The following is a 16,301-nucleotide window of genomic DNA, read 5'->3' as shown; positions in this document are numbered from 1 at the left end:
TGGAGGAGTGGGGCAGAAGAAGAATTTCTTCTTTCGTTATATGCTTCATAATATTCTAACTTTCCAAACTACGGATGTTATTTTTTTAGTCTTACAGATGGAACAAACAGCAGAATTTCTGTCCCCCTCTCTTTCCAAATGGGCCCTTTATACGGAAAACAAACACACAACATATCAGTCAAACAAAAGCAAGCTCTTCCCCATTGTCTCCCACACCACCCCCAGTTCCCGCAATGGTCCCACCTCTACCCTTAGACCTGGCTGGGTCGTGGTGGTGGGGGGCGGGGTACAGGGTGGGGGTAGGAGGAGAATCCATGCCAAAAGAGAATTACAGGCATCGGCTCTTTTGCTCCTGCAGGGTTCAATGCACCCACAGGAGAGGGCAGCAGGTAACGTCCTGGCAGCTCATCCGTTGGGAGTAGTCCTGGGACCCAGCGGTCTGGTAGGAAAGGCACAGCTGTTCACCTGAGGTGTAACTGCAGTGACAGACCTGAGTGGGTGTCCTGTTACATCAGGCTACTTAGAGGAAGCCCCAAGGCTCGGTTTCAAAAGCAGTCAGGTATTCATAGGCAGGGCTACATGAGCCTGGCTATGAATTCTTCCAAGGTTTACCAATCCTTCCAAGCTTCCTTGCTTGGAAGCCAAGTGTAGTTTTAAAATTCAAACATCCTACTTGTACTTAAATTCCAACTTCTGCACTATTAACAAATTTGCATATCCTTCTAACTCAAACCCTGTAGGCCTCAACTACTTTAGGGAAAGTCCCAAGAGAGAAAGTCTCACTACAAGGAGCTATTTACTTGGAAGGCCCAGTTTCAAAGACGGGAAGATTTCTCCTGTGACAATGACCTTAACACTGCTACCCACTATGATCCCCTAATTCATTCAGCACATTTCCTCTTAAAAATCTTAACTTCCTGGAGTGGCTTGTTTCAAATAAAATCTAACATGGCACCCAATCCATAAGGCAGCTAGGAATGCAGCTGTCCTGGATGCAGAGTATCCCCATGACTGTACCCAACAAGCCCCAAGCCTTCCTGAAGTTCAGTTCAAAACCATTGACTGCCACCTCACTGCTCCCACCAGGGACTCCCCGTGGCTCTCCTTTACCACATCCTGCCTTCCTCTGAAGCAGGAAACTCTCAGGTTCCTCCTCCTCCATGAAGCCCTCTCAGACTACTGTTCACTGAAGATGTCTTCTCCCCTGAATCAATGCACACAACTATTTTATATAAATTTGGCTGGTCTCACTGTGCATGACTGTTAAACATTTTACATTGTAATCTGCTTACTATTCAATATGATAAAAGAGAAGGCTGAGATTTTTTTCTTAAAAAGGCCATTTTTAGAAATCATTTTATCAATAGATTCTTATACAAAGAAGAAACACATATACAGAGCACCCAAATTACCAGTAAGATGGACCCTAGCCCTTCTTTTCTGTACTGGGGAAACAGAAGAGGAAAAATGACTCCAACTTGTTCTTAACAGTTTCTAACTAGGCAGTCAGTTTTTCAAGTAGCATTTCTATTCCTTTGCTGGTGTTTTTGCTTTTTTCCAATGTGGGAATAAGGCTTTTCAATCCAGCTTTGACTTTATTTGCAACATCTTGATCAGAGCTCTGGAGAAGGCTGAAGAGAGAAGACAAAAATTAACAAGCAAAAAATTAAATTTCATAAAAAACCCTTAGATTGTCTGCAAATACTACCTTCGCACACAGTACAAAAAAGTCATTGACTTGTGAGACAAGTTGTGTAACTATACTTTTTTTTCCCCATTGATCAGATGAATGATGGAGGCTAGTAGCCTATATTCTAAAACCACGTAATAGGTCTTGCTTTCACTTTGTCTTAGGACGAACACCCTTCTCCCACTTAAAATTGTTTACTACATTTATTCTACCTTTCCTTCTCCACCTAGAAAAGCTCAGGAGCAAGGACCCTGTGCTTTATTTATCTCATGGCACCATGTACACAGAGCAGACAGTCAAGAAATGCTGAGTGACTGAATTAACATGCGTGAATAGGTGTACACGGAGGAACGGTGGGGAGCATGAAAGGTAAGCAGTTAATGAATGGCCTTCTTACTGAACTCTATTGCCAAAACACTGAGTGAAGGCGTAAAGAGCTTTACCTTGGAGCTTAACTGCCCAGATCTGAAACCTGCCTCCGCCACTCAGTAACTATACAACCAAGAGCATGCTATTTAAATTCTCAAAGACTCAGTTTCCTGGCCTGCAGAATGGGAACAAAAGAACCCGCCTTCTTCACAGGGCTGTGTTTTGAGGCTCACATGATCCTGTATCTGAAGCACCTGTAGCCAGAGCCGGGTTCCTAGTTAACCACTCGATCAGTGTGACTCGTTCAACAAAATGAGGTCAGCTCTGCTCTCTGAGACCTTGCTGGCGTACTTTATCACAGGAGAGCAGAGCTCTTCAGACTGGCAACAAGTAGGCCCCTTTCTCTAAATAGGGGCCAAGTTACAGGCACTCAACCACCAAACCCCAGGGCCGAATTTCCTATTCTCTCACGACGTCCTCATGACCACGTTGAAATGCTGACCACTGAAACACAACCGAGAAAGAAATCACTTGGCATGTTTGAAAGACCCTGGTCCCAATAATTTCCATCATGTCCACAGAGAGGAGGACATGCTTGTGGAAGACAAGCAACAAGTACTGCTTGCCACCTGCAAAGCTGAAAAGTAAAGTGCCCTCCCAATAGACTTGTGACTCATAGGTGTTCTTATTTTATAAACCTTGGCTAAACGCACAGTCACACAGTGCATAATAGTGACACAAGTTAATATTTACTGAACACACGCATTAAACATAATGCTAAGCATTATGTATGCATCATCCCATTTAGTTTTCATAACAACCTAGGATTATTATTAATCTCCTTTTACATCCAAGAAAGTTAAGGCTCAGAAAAGCTGAGTAATTTGCCTAAGGCCACACAGTGAGCTGGGACTGGAACCCAGGCAGTCTGTCTAGAGCTCATGCATTTAAATGCTAGAGAATTATGCTTCCCTGAGTTATTTTTCAGACTGCATACAAGGCTGACTTTTTCACCCAGAATGACACTTTGTCACTTACTCTAAAAAAGATTTAGCAAAACAAACAAACAAAAACAAACACGCACACATACACATACTGCATGAGTTTTAAAGAAAAATATAAACAAGGAAAGAATTTTGCCAAACAAGCACATGACAATATTCTAACGCCAAATAAAAATAATTATTATATTAATCAATTATTAATTTATCTCCAGTTTCACTTCCCTTTAGAACCTCAGATACTTCATGTTCAGATATTTCATATTCCTGTTTTAAGGAATATTCCATAATAAACCTACAGTATCCTCCTTATGTTTCAAATCCACCCAAGGGGAGCTCTGATTGATGAGCAATCTTTAAAAATTAATTTTGTTGAGGATTTTTGCATCTATGTTCATCAGTGATATTGGCCTGTAGTTTTCTTTCTTTGTGACATCTTTGTCTGGTTTTGGTATCACGGTGATGGTGGCCTCGTAGGATGACTTTGGAAGTGTTCCTCCCTCTGCTATATTTTGGAAGAGTTTGAGAAGGATAGGTGTTAGCTCTTCTCTAAATGTTTGACAGAATTCGCCTGTGAAGCCATCTGGTCCTGGACTTTTGTTTGTTGGAAGATTTTTAATCAGTCTCAATTTCAGTGCTTGTGACTGGTCTGTTTATATTTTCTATTTCTTCCTGGTTCTGTGGCACATATACAATGGAATATTACTCAGCCATAAAAAGAAACGAAATTGAGCTATTTGTAATGAGGTGGATGGACCCAGAGTCTGTCATACAGACTGAAGTAAGTCAGAAAGAGAAAAGTAAATACGGTATGCTAACACACATATATGGAATCTAAAATTTTAAAAAATGCTCTGATAAACCTAGGGGCAGGACAGGAATAAAGACGCAGACACAAAGAATGGACTTGAACACACGGGGAGCGGGGAGGGTAAGCTGGGATGAAGTGAGAGAGTAGTATTGACATATATACACTACCAAATATAGATAGCTAGTGGGAAGCAGCCGCATAGCACAGGGAGATCAGCTCGGTGCTTTGTGACCACCTAGAGGAGTGGGAGAGGGAGGGTGGGAAGGAGATGCAAGAGGGAAGGGATATGGGGTTATATGTATACATATAGCTGTATAACAAAGTGAATCAGCAACTATACTCCAATAAAGATGTTAAAAAAAATTAATTTTACAGCATTGCCATAATTTTTAGCTAACTGAGTGTAATGAAAGGATGTGTCAGTAGGTGTTAACATTCCAAATGCCCAGTAAAGAAATTCATGTCAAAAAGTTCATGTTTCAGCTAATAGACTCTGGCTGTTCAACACCAACTGGAAAATTAGCTAATTTTAATGAGAAATAAACTAGTGATCTGTATCACCCATGTACTTGGAGATACTGATGTACCTAAAAATAATGAATGCCCGTCTGGAATGTACGTATTTGTGAGTATATGTGTACCAAATCAAAATATATATTGAAGGGGCTTCCCTGGTGGCGCAGTGGTTGAGAGTCCGCCTGCCGATGCAGGGGACGCGGGTTCGTGCCCCGGTCCGGGAAGATCCCACATGCCGCGGAGCGGCTGGGCCCGTGAGCCACGGCCGCTGAGCCTGCGCGTCCGGAGCCTGTGCTCCGCAGCGGGAGAGGCCACAACAGTGAGAGGCCCGCGTACCGCCAAAAAAAAAAAAAAAAAAAAAACTGTAAGGACTGATGCAAAGAGTTACATTTGCTCTCTAATATTTGGTGTACTTGTCTAGACCAAGAGTAACTGACAGGAATGCTGGGCTATCGGAAACAGACATTAGAACTGAGAAGTAAGCGTGAAGGAAGCATGCTGCGCACCCACGGGCATTGAGGACGAGGACCCTAAGCAGAAAAAGGGCACACTTGCTACACACCTGGAAAGAATAATGGCTCCTCGATTGACACTAGCCCAGGACTTCAGGTTCTTCATACCAACAAGCTCTACGAGTGTTTTTGCAAAACAACCTGTAAAATAAACTTAATGAACATCATATACCCAGATTTAAACTCCCCATCTCTCTCCCTACTACGCTTAAAGCTGGAAACCTGTTTTAACGAGAAAGCTAATAAAGCGTTCTCACCCAGTATCACTTAACACTAAAAATTCTAGCTCAGCTTTATGCAATGCATTTTTAATATAGCCATTTCTCGCCACTCTGACCCAAATCCTCAGCTATGTTTAGCAGTAATTACTCAAGAGAAACAATGACTTCTTATAAAATGCTCGCTCGGTCATGTTTGCATTTCTTTGTACTATTTAATGATTTAACCCTGACCTGAAAATTATTCAGGAAGTAAATGTTTGACAGCAGCACCTCCTGTTTGGTTAAAATCAAGTCTCCCCTCAAGGAAAATGCTCACTCAGAAGGTGCCTTGTACACAATTAACGGTCAAATGACTATTCTGGCTTACACCTGGCAATTTCTCTCTACAATACTAAACATTCGTTCACCCATCAAAAATACGATTCATCTTTTGTTATTATAGTATATCTGATTCCCAAGGTCTCAGAGTGTATTATCTTATTCCCTGTGCCACCTAAGTGTTAACTAACTCTTGGACAAAGGAGAAATTCTGAAGACTAGGATCTGGTACAGACGGAGGTGGGGACAACCTATCTTAAAGGCAAACATCTTGGGTAGGTAGCTGTAAAATTCAAAGATACCCAAATATGAGGAGCCTTTAAAAGCCAAGAGGCCCGCGACGATTTTACTCTTCGTGGTACATGCTCAAGAGGGACAGAAATCAGCCGGTGAGGCAGACAATGTTTTCCAAAGGTGACCACACAATATCTCCTGTCTGTGTATGCTTCTAGAATAGTGCCACTCCCTCATCCAAAGGTGGAACTGATGTCTTCTCCTTTCGAACTGGGTGGGCCTTTGTGACTGACTTAATCAAGGGAGTACCGTACAACTGCCCTTAAATAACTTCTGAGGCTAAATCATGAAAGTACCATCCACCTACTTTGTCCTTCTAAAACTCAACCACTATATTGTGAGGAAACCCACAGCCTAGGGAGAGGAAGCGAGGCTGCTGGACTTAGCCACTGCCAGCCATTATGAAAGTGGATAATCCAACCCCAAGCCAAGCAGCCCCAGATGACTCAGAGTAGAGCTTCTGAGCTCCACCAAACACTGACCAAATGACTGTTGTTTTGAAAACTAAGTTTTGAGGTGGCTTGTTACACGGCAACAGATCACCAGGACAGCTAGCCACTCATTTGGTGCTACATGAAAATGACAAATACATCAAGTTCAAACAGATGTGTTTTAGGGTTGCCATGGCAATCTAAATGAGGAGAAAAGTCACTAGAAAATTGCTTGGATTTTAAAAGCAAGATGACTTTTCTGACATATGCACCAACTTTTTAATAATAAAAAGATAATTCAATACATTATTTTTTCTTCAAAATTTATTACCAGAAGCTTCCTCTTTTCTAAAAAATTTACAGTGAGAAATAGGCCCAAGTCTCTGTTCTTAAAGTTAGAGTGAGAAGTAACAGTTCTATTACTATACTGGTTGCCTCATTAGCCATTAGAACTGCAACTTGCCTCAAGACATAAATTCATGATCTGTCACTTTTTTCAGACACAGTAACAGAAAGCCCAAACTGTTTTAACTCAGTGGGAGGAAGCCTCTTTAGTGGCTAAAATACCAGATGGAGTTTGAATTTAGAAAGAGAAGGTCTGGTCAAAGACAGGACTGAGAGGGGAATGATATGCAAGTTTTCACTCATCAATAAATAAAAGATGCTGTCCTCCTCTTGAGAGCTGAGTTTCTACAGAGCAGCTGTAAGGTTTATGAAAAACCAGGAAGTGCCAAGGCCTGGCTTGCTCTTTGGTCATATATATTTCAATGCCAAATAGGCACCAGTTCAAAATTCCCTGATGAGGGTAATTTTCTTCTGCTTATCCTTTCCTCAAAACTAAAGATAAATATGCTTTTCAACTGGGATGATGATACTCACAAACTGGCCCTCCTACTCTGCTCTCACCATCCTCAAAGAATAAAACGGCATTTTAGAATGTTGGACAAGCCCGTTTTGAAGCCTGAAGCAGCAGAGGAGGGAGGAGAGAAAGAGAGGGAGGGTGGGAAAGGGAAAGAAAATTAAAGGATTCTAGGAGACAAACTTCCAGGGGGAAGAAGCATTATTTGCAACCACTAAATCATTTCTTACTCACAAACTCAACAGACTCTCATTTGAACTTAAATGGCCGGCATAAAGTTCAGGGATGCCAGATATGACTGAAATTCCACACCCAATACAAGAAAAGGTCAAGTTGCACAGCCTACCTTCTCGTCCACTTTCTTTCATCTTTCTATCTTGCTCTATTAACCACTTCAGAACTAGATGTCCTGCAGGATGTTCTGCAACGTGAAGCTGTGAGGGGTCAAGAACACATTAATTAAAAAGCTGTTTTCATCCACTCTATATCACCACATACAGATAAAGTCTCAGGCGAGTTGAAAGTTCCAAAAGGCTTAAGAGGTCTTTATCTACGACTACTATCCTGGAGGGACGAGAGATCTACTCCAACCCTGACTGAAATGAAGATGGTTATTCAACACAGCATGGCCACTGAGGCAGCTCACATTCAGCTTCATGAGCTCCAGTTTGAACAGCTCCACCACCAGGCTCATCTTAAGATCACACTAACCACTTTCCAGATTGTCATACGCAATTCTGAGGAGCAAAGAAACCGATGGGACAGAACACTACAGCAGACACATTAAAACCTAAATGCTGAATGATGTTTAAATCATCATTTAAGGTGATGCCCGAGGAGCACTAGCTGACAAGCAGGCCAAGAAAGCATCTTTCAGCTTAACCTCACTCCTTTTCAAGGGCCATACCAACTGCTCGCACAGAGATCTCCTAGGACCTCTCCTTGTCCAGCACGGGAGACAACAGGCCCTGTGTCCTTACAGAGGAACTTTCATTACACATGCATCGTCCCAATTTGTTAACAGGATCTGCCCCGTGAGGGCAGGAGCCAGGGTGTCTCTAAGATCCATGGCCCATTTCTTTCCCCATCTCCTGTGTCAGAAAACAGTGGGCTCCCCATCCATGTGGGTCCATCAGGAGCTCACAACCCAGCGCGGGGCGAGGGCCTGGCAGGATCTGGCTTCCGCCTTCCTCTTCCCTTTGCTCACTGATTTCCAGCCCCCTGAGCCTCCTGTTCTCAAACATGCCGAGCTTCTTCCTTCCTCCAAGGCGGCCGCACACGCTCTTCTCTCTGCCTAGAATCTTCTTTCTTCACTCAGCTACCAGTCCTTTGGGTCTCAGCTTAGCTTTCACTGCCTCAGGAAGCCCTCCTGGGACAGGCTGGCTCCCATTTGTATATAATCCCATAGAACGTAGCGTTTTCCTTCACAGCACGTATCTCTATTCTACAATAAATAATCATTTGTGTGCATATTTATGTAAGTATTGTGTTTCCCCAAATGGTATTCTCCTTTTGGGGGGTGGGGGGGTGTTGACCACTGCCTAGCACATATCCAGTGCATGAACCAAGAAACTTAAGATACAAGGCAGAATAACACAAGGCCCAAATAACACAGGCAGGAGCTTTCAGAAAGAGCAAAAACTTTCTGATTGAGAGGGAATTAAGGGAGACTTCACAGAGAAGGATTCCAAGGCCCTTGGAAGGGTTAATAAGGCTTTCTACAGGAAGAGCGCAGGAAAATGGAAACATAAGTAGCACGTGAGGTTGAGAAAAGAAGTACATACAAATGAAGGAAGTGCAAAAGTCCACAGCAAATTCAAAACAAAATTAAGAACACAGAATATGCTGGAAAGACAGCCTGGGTCAATCATGGACAGCATTAAGAGGATTTTGTTTTTACTCTACAGGTATGTGGAGTCATCAGAAGACAGTGAGTGTTAACAGCACTGTTTTGAATTCGCAATTTCCAAATGTACTGTGGGTATGAGGTGAGTTAATTATCACTAAAATTCTCTTTATAGCAATGTTCCCAGTGATTGGAGTTTTTGCAGCCACTGTGGCTTTCCCGCCTGTCTCACGATAGCACAGTACCTCTCCATCCTTGCCACCAGGATGCAGCTCTGCCGCTGCCAAACTGGCGACGGCATTCATGGCAGGCTGCACATCTCCAACGGCAGCTCCCAGGATGTCAGCCACAAGCACACACGCAGACTTATCCAGCACCACCTCTTGGGCGTGTCCTTGCAGGTAGCTTAGCAAAGCTGGAGAAATGGATTCTAACAGTTCTCGTTGGCGGATCTCTGTATCTTTCTTACTGTGGTAACATGTTGAATGAAGAATTAAGGTAAGATAAATAGCAAAGGAAATATGGTGTTTTATTATCACAGAAATCTCTAAGGGCTTATAACAGTTTGTGCCACGCTCTGTTGTCTAATTTCTGTTGTGCATGTAGATAAGCAGTTTGAGGGCGGGATATCTGTCTTTCATCTTTGTGTCCCCAGGATCTGAACAGTGCGTGGCACAGAATGAGCGCTCAATAAGTGAAGCTTGCCTTGCGTAATACAAAAAAAAAAAAAAAAAAATCCCGAACCAACCCCAAACCAAATAACGACAATAACAAAATATCTTTCAACACATGTTTAGACTACTTTATGGATTCTGCTCCCTAGAGTACTTGATTAAGTGGTACCAGTTGCTTTAAACATAAAGCAAAACACACACCCGAGTGCCTACTATGTGCCGGGCCTCGGAGGCGTTCTTTTGGCATGATGCTTTCATTTCCTTTTCAGGATAAAAACTTTAAGAATCTGCCAAAACTACAGGCTTAAAAATGGAATTCACCTTTGGAGTTTTAGAGAGGGAGGGAGCATGAGAGGTGTACACATGTGAGTAGATTTATGGAAGCACATGCCACTCAAAATGAATGAACAATCAGAGCAGAGGAATAAAGGGCCCAAGCCCTTTATTCTACTGTCCCTCACCTGTGTGCGTTACCGTCTCCTTTCTGCAGAACTTCAATGATCTCTCTTACCGTGTGTGCAGGATCTCTGGGGCTTAGTAAATACAACAGGACCTTCCTTCCATATTTGTCATTGACTATGTTAGGCAAGGAATTAATAATTTCCTGTAAAATTATAGAAACAAAAAGTGAATCTATATGCTTAAAATAAACTATGATTGTAATCTGAATGGTAAAGAAGGATACATAACTTTTCCCCAATGTACTTAATGAAAAATGTACAGCTAGTTCTGGAGTCGTCTCATTAAAGCACAAAGAAATTTACACTCGGAATACAGAACTGCCTCTCTACTGGGACTAGCATTACTGAACAATCCATCTGTATTTAACCAACCAAGCTCAAGAACTTAAAAAATATATGTCTAAAGGAGTTATCTCATTCATTGTAACCAATATTTCTTAGGCCACTATTACTAGGGACATTGCTTGCTGGGCCCACTGAGCAGATACAGTTAATTTGCAGCTGCACTTAAATGGAGCAGCAGCATTGATGACGACCATTCTTATTAGAATTTCCCTAATGAGATGTATGTGAAAGGAGATAAAGAAACTCTGTTAAATAGAACAAGTGGATAAAGGCTTTTAAAGTTAGGTTACTTACTCATGGCAAATGAAGGCTGTTTAAGTATCACGTGGAAAACAAAAAGAGCGGGGAGGGAAGTAAATGCAGAAAGACTCCATGGAGCAGTTACAAATAACTGCATTCTATGACATCTCCAATCAACTTAACAAGAACAGTAACCTCCTTTTCTAGTTGTTTGATTAAGGAACAAAGGCAATGTCATCCCCACCCCAACTGAGCTCCTGTGTAGATTTGGCGATATTTGCAAAGACAGAAAAATCATTGTTTAAAAATTCGTTTATTCTACGTATGCAACAGAAAAATCATTAGTCTTTCCCTCTCTAACGTTCCTATTTCTTATAGCAAACCTAATATTCGAAGCCATGTGTGTCTGAACACCAGAGATTCTTCAGAACTGGCTGGGGCCACAGAAAGAATTCAGTCCAACCACCCAGCTTTACAGATGAGGGGCTCAGAAAGGGGGGAGGTGACCTGCAGGAGGACATGAGAGTGGCAGTGCAAGGGCTCTCACTAGTTCTGCTCCTCTGACTTCAACTCTAGTCTCTTTCAAAGAAAACATACACCCCATTCTTAAGGAAAGGAATTCTCCAGGAGATGATATACTCAGATCTGCTATTCTCTTGAGTGCCTACTGATTACAACGAGATTAGTAATTTCAGTGCAGGGAAAAAAAAAACAAAAAAACAAGCTAGAAAATAGGTGCAACAGATCTAACCACCTGAAAATGAATATAAATTTTAACCACTCAGAAAAAATGACGTAAAATTTCAGTACTAAAGGGGAAGACAGAAAAAAAATGTACATCACTTCATGGGGATGGGAGCTCTTTTGCAATTTAAAGGTAAACGTGTCCCAAAGTAGACTCAAGATATGCATTTTTGAAAAAGAGGCATTTAGTGCCACAAATACGGGCTACTTTTAGTGTGGCTTTATTTAAGGTTTAACCAACTCATAAAAGAAGATAAATGCTTTAATCAGTTTAAAGAGGAGACTGAGAATGATACATAGCTTAGGCCAATTTGTACAATCATTAAAAAATCTCCACAACTTTGCTGTCCTTAAAAAACCCTTTGGGGTATTATACCTTTAAAACACCTGCTTTGGGCTTCCCTGGTGGCGCAGTGGTTGAGAGTCCACCTGCCGATGCAGGGGACACGGGTTCGTGCCCCGGTCCGGGAAGATCCCACATGCCGCAGAGCGGCTGGGCCCGTGAGCCATGGCCGCTGGGCCTGCGCGTCCGGAGCCTGTGCTCCGCAACGGGAGAGGCCACAACGGTGAGAGGCCCGCGTACCGCAAAACAACAACAACAACAACAACCAAAAAAAAAAACACTTGCTTTAAAAAAAGAAAAAAAAAGGGAGGGGGAGAGTAGGCAGTGAAGAACATAAATGGCTGCTATTTATTTTTAATTAACTTTTTTTTTCTTGGCCTAGCAGGAAAAGGGGTGGCATGAAGCCAGCAATGTAGTCTTCAATGTACTTGATCTTCTCTGTGGGTTCTATACTTAAGGACTAGTGCATCGTATCTGGCTTGGGCAGAAATGGTTTCACCTTAACACAAGATGCATATAAAATCCTTGCAAAAATACTACTCAAGGACTAGTGCCCAAATTCACTGAACTTTTACTACCTTTCAGTCTGTAATTAAGGAATTTAGAATCTACACTTATGTTGGTCTAAGATTCTTAAAAGAGTGCAATGTTTATAAACTAACAATCATATGAAACTAAAAAATGTTTACTTAAAAATGTGATATCAGTTAATTCTCCCCCAACTCCCCCTTATTCCTGGTTTCCTACCATCAAAATCATTCATCTCGGAAAAAATAAAACAGTATGAGTGATGCTATTTTATGGAGTACTAATTCATTTCTCTTTAACCTGGGTCACACACAGAGGAGAGAAATTTCTAGATGATCACCTGGAGAACACTGAATGTCAAAACACGTAGGGATAGAGAAGAGGCAGCTACAGAGCAGATGATTTGTGCTGAATTTGGTCTTTGGGTTCAAGCTGTGTAGCCTTTGGAAAATCCTTTAACCTCTCTATACATCAATTCCCTCATCTGCAAAAGGAAATGATACACCTGCCCCACCTGTGGGCCACTACCAGGAGCAAATCAGAAAATTCACACTATAAACTGGAAACTGCTATAAAGTAATTATCTTCATATGGAAAACACCCATCAATATACAGCATCTTTAACTATGGAGGTTAAATAAAGCTGATGGGAGTCATGAGTTTGGCATCCTCAAAAGAGCAAAGAGCCCCAACAATGAAGGTTCAAATGTAAAGGTTTTCAATTCACTTTCCCTCTTACTTAGAGAAAATCACAAGAAGGACCACTGTTGTAATATCTTCCCCTTATGCTTTACTCTAAAGCAGGTATGTAAACAGAAGAAAAGTGCAAGAACAACAAAAGATCTCCCTTGTGAAAATGTGTGGCCATTCTGACCTTGTGTTGGACACTTGTCAGATTCTTTGGCATTCTTGTTTTGCCAACCCTCTTTTAAAAGGAAAAGGTACAGGTCAAAATGAAAGGTGAACACTGGAAGTAAGGTTAGAGCACTTATGCATTTTCAGTGGAAGAAAGAAATGCAAAATGCAACACACATTACTGAGCACCATGCCCATCCATGGTGCGTGTTCCTCTATGGGAGGTTGTGTGTGAACAAAAAGAAACACAGGCTGACCTTAACCTTAAAGAGCTAAAATCTAGCAGAAGAGGCAAGAGGAACTCTTTAAAAGTTAAAAATAAAAATAAGAGATTTAAATAATGGATAAAAACAGAAGTGTAAGAAGAAGGTTAGATCACTGGCAGTGACTGCAGCCTCTTGAGTGTTTTGTTTTAAAAAATGTGGTGATTCTATACAAAAGTCCAACTTTTTGGCTGCACTCAAAAAATTGGGATGAGGTTATTAAACGTACAGAGTTTTGGTTTTGCAAGATGAAAAAGTTCTGGAGATTGGTTGTACAACAGTGTGACTACACTTAATACCACTTAACTATATACTTAAAAATGGCTAAGATGGTAAATTTTATCACAATTAAAAAAGAAAAATAAATTGGAAGATCTATCACCATGGGGCTCACACTCCCAGAGGCTGGAGCCAAGGGTGGCTACCGCCTTGGACAGGGCATGTGCATTCTAGTTCCCCCGCCCCGCCCAGCCCCTCCCAGCCTGGCCTGCCTCACTCATTTACCTGCCTGGTCAATGAATGTTTCTGAGTTTGTAAGCCCTGGGTCGGATCACAATTTACTGCTAAATGAACAGACGGCAAAGACAAAAATTATAAGAGTTGAGAGAATGGGGAGAGCAGGTCTGGCTGAGAGATCAGAGAACATTATCTGGAGATTGAATTGGAGCCTGGTCTTAAAGAGAAAAGGAGTGTTTGTTAGGCTATGATTTCAACCTGACATTTCAGGAAATCCAGTTACTCTGAATACAATGCTTAGCAACACTAAGTTTTCTTGGCTATTTTTAAAAGCACTGCATAATGCAACAGGTTTTGTAGTGGCTGCGTGGGAAACACAGACACATGACTCTATATATACGGGCAGCATATCTGGCAACCCACAGCTCTGCTAAGTAAATGCCTTTGAGAAACGAGGAGACATACAAGAATGCTTACAGAATTATTTGGAATAGCAAAAAATAATATGAATGTTTAAAGTTACAAATACTATAAACAACCTAAATGTCCATCAACAGAAAAAATGGAAAAATCAACTGTGGTATATTCATAGAGTAAAAAACTATTTGGCATTGAAAAATGAATGGTTTAGAACAGTGGTGGGTAAACCATGGCCTGTAGGTCAAATCTAACCAGCAGCCTGTTTTTGTACATCCTGTGAGCTAAGAATATATATATATATATATAAATATATATATATATATATTTTTTTTTTTTTTTTACATTTTAAAGTGTTGCTAAACAAAAAACAAAGCAAACAAGAATACGCGACAGAGACCATACATGACTCACAAACCCTAAAATAATTACTATCTGACCCTTTATTAAAAAAGCTTCCTGACCCCTCCCTGATGATGACTCACAAACATAATGCCAAAAGGAAAAAGCAAGTTGCAGGAGAAAACACACATCACTTATACAGAATTTGTAAACATGCAAAGTAATACCATAAACATCTACATATAGCAAAAGGATAAGGGAATGCATGCAAATAATAAGCACCAATCCATCACAGCAGAGGGGGGTGGGTACAAGGATATGCAAAAAAAAAAAGTACACAAAGGGCTTGAACTTCAACTGTATTTGGCAAGTTTTACTTCTTCATGCCCGATCAGGTGGGAGGCTGGGTGTACACTGTTATTATCCTTTATATCTTCTGTATAGCATCTTAAAGATACTACACTTTAAAGTATGTGTCAATATTCACTCTCAAAGAGCAATTGGCCAGTGTACTTACTTCCTTTTTAGAGGATCACTGCTGTCAAAGCAGTTGCATCATACCAACAATTCCAGGGTCGGATTTTATAAGTATGTTTATTTTAGAAAGTAAAGTAAGTGGGAAACAGTGTGTATCCATTTTGAAAGGTGAGGGCTCAACTGACCAGGCTGTGATTTCAACCTGACATTTGCAGGAGTCTGGTTACCCTGAACAGAATGTTTTGCAACACTAAGCTTTCTTGGGTATTTTTAACAAGCACTGCATACTGCAACAGGTTTTGTGGTGGATGGCGGGGAAAATGCAAGAGCAATTAGCATTCCATAATTTTATCACTGGCTACGTAGTTTAATGATACACAAAACCCGTTGAGCATTTGTCAGCTGGAGGCAAGACATCAGCAAATGAGGCCATTCTCAGGGAAAGCTGCCCTAAGTATGAGAAAGTCACTAGAAATGTGGGTTAAACAGTTGTGCTTATCAAACTGATAAGCACAAAGAATTAAAACTGTTTCAACTGTGGCTTTAAGTGGGATAAATCTTTGGAAAAAATTAATCTAGCAGACAATTGTGGCAAATCCTGAAGGAAGTTTGGTTTCTCTTAAAATCCATTTGGAACAGTTATGCAAATTTTAGTTGTCATGAAAATATTAAACAAAAGCAAGCTTTCAATAGCCCAGCCTGTTTCCATTTTCATGAAACAACTGTATTCATTAGCTAATCTATGGCCTCACATTTCTGTCACTGGAATGAAAAACAATCATTATTGATTGGAGTCAAAAGGGTAATAAAGTCACAAGGAACATGTCAAAATACTCAGTTTGTAACATCAAAGTCCTGCCAACTTGTTTCTTCCCACAATCCTATCCCAAAGAAAGTCATCACAATCTTAAAACAGTCAAGGGGAAAGCTGGAAAATGACAGCAAGGGCATGAGAAATTCACACACTGGGACTTACAGCTGGCATCTGAGAAAACAAATCTCCTATCCCTTCACTAGTTGGGACATTTTTCCTAATCAGCCAGCTCTAACTGGTCCAGATAGGCTACAAAGAGGCCACAGCACCACCACAGGCCAACAGGTAAATTCTCTTTCTGAACATCCATATGCTTCTCCCTGCAGATGGTGTGGAAGTCGCTTTTGTCACTAAGATTTCTGCAAGGGCCCCATCCATGTGTACCAACTTTCAAATGAATAATCTGTGTCTATACTGATTATGTGCTTTTTAAAACATTTCCAAGTTCGGTCCCTGCTACCAATGTTGCAATTT

At 41.2% G+C, this 16,301-nt stretch overlaps 1 protein-coding gene across 1 annotated transcript in view; it reads right to left on the bottom strand.

The window, feature by feature from the left end:
- Positions 1–1,322: 1,322 nt before the first annotated feature.
- PUM3 (pumilio RNA binding family member 3) overlaps positions 1,323–16,301 on the bottom strand; it is a 39,208-nt gene continuing 24,229 nt past the window's right edge. Inside the window, exons 14-18 of the mRNA XM_065879022.1 lie at positions 10,004–10,146; positions 9,114–9,336; positions 7,369–7,456; positions 4,950–5,040; positions 1,323–1,631 (exon numbers count right to left, since the gene is read on the bottom strand). Coding sequence (XP_065735094.1) covers positions 1,499–1,631; positions 4,950–5,040; positions 7,369–7,456; positions 9,114–9,336; positions 10,004–10,146 — 678 coding nt within the window. The 3' untranslated portion in view covers positions 1,323–1,498. The remainder of the gene's footprint in view (positions 1,632–4,949; positions 5,041–7,368; positions 7,457–9,113; positions 9,337–10,003; positions 10,147–16,301) is intronic.

The sequence above is a fragment of the Phocoena phocoena genome, chromosome 6 (genome assembly GCF_963924675.1).
Source record: "Phocoena phocoena chromosome 6, mPhoPho1.1, whole genome shotgun sequence".
Classification (NCBI taxonomy): Eukaryota; Metazoa; Chordata; class Mammalia; order Artiodactyla; family Phocoenidae; genus Phocoena; species Phocoena phocoena.
This window is presented reverse-complemented; position numbering and strand designations above follow the sequence as displayed.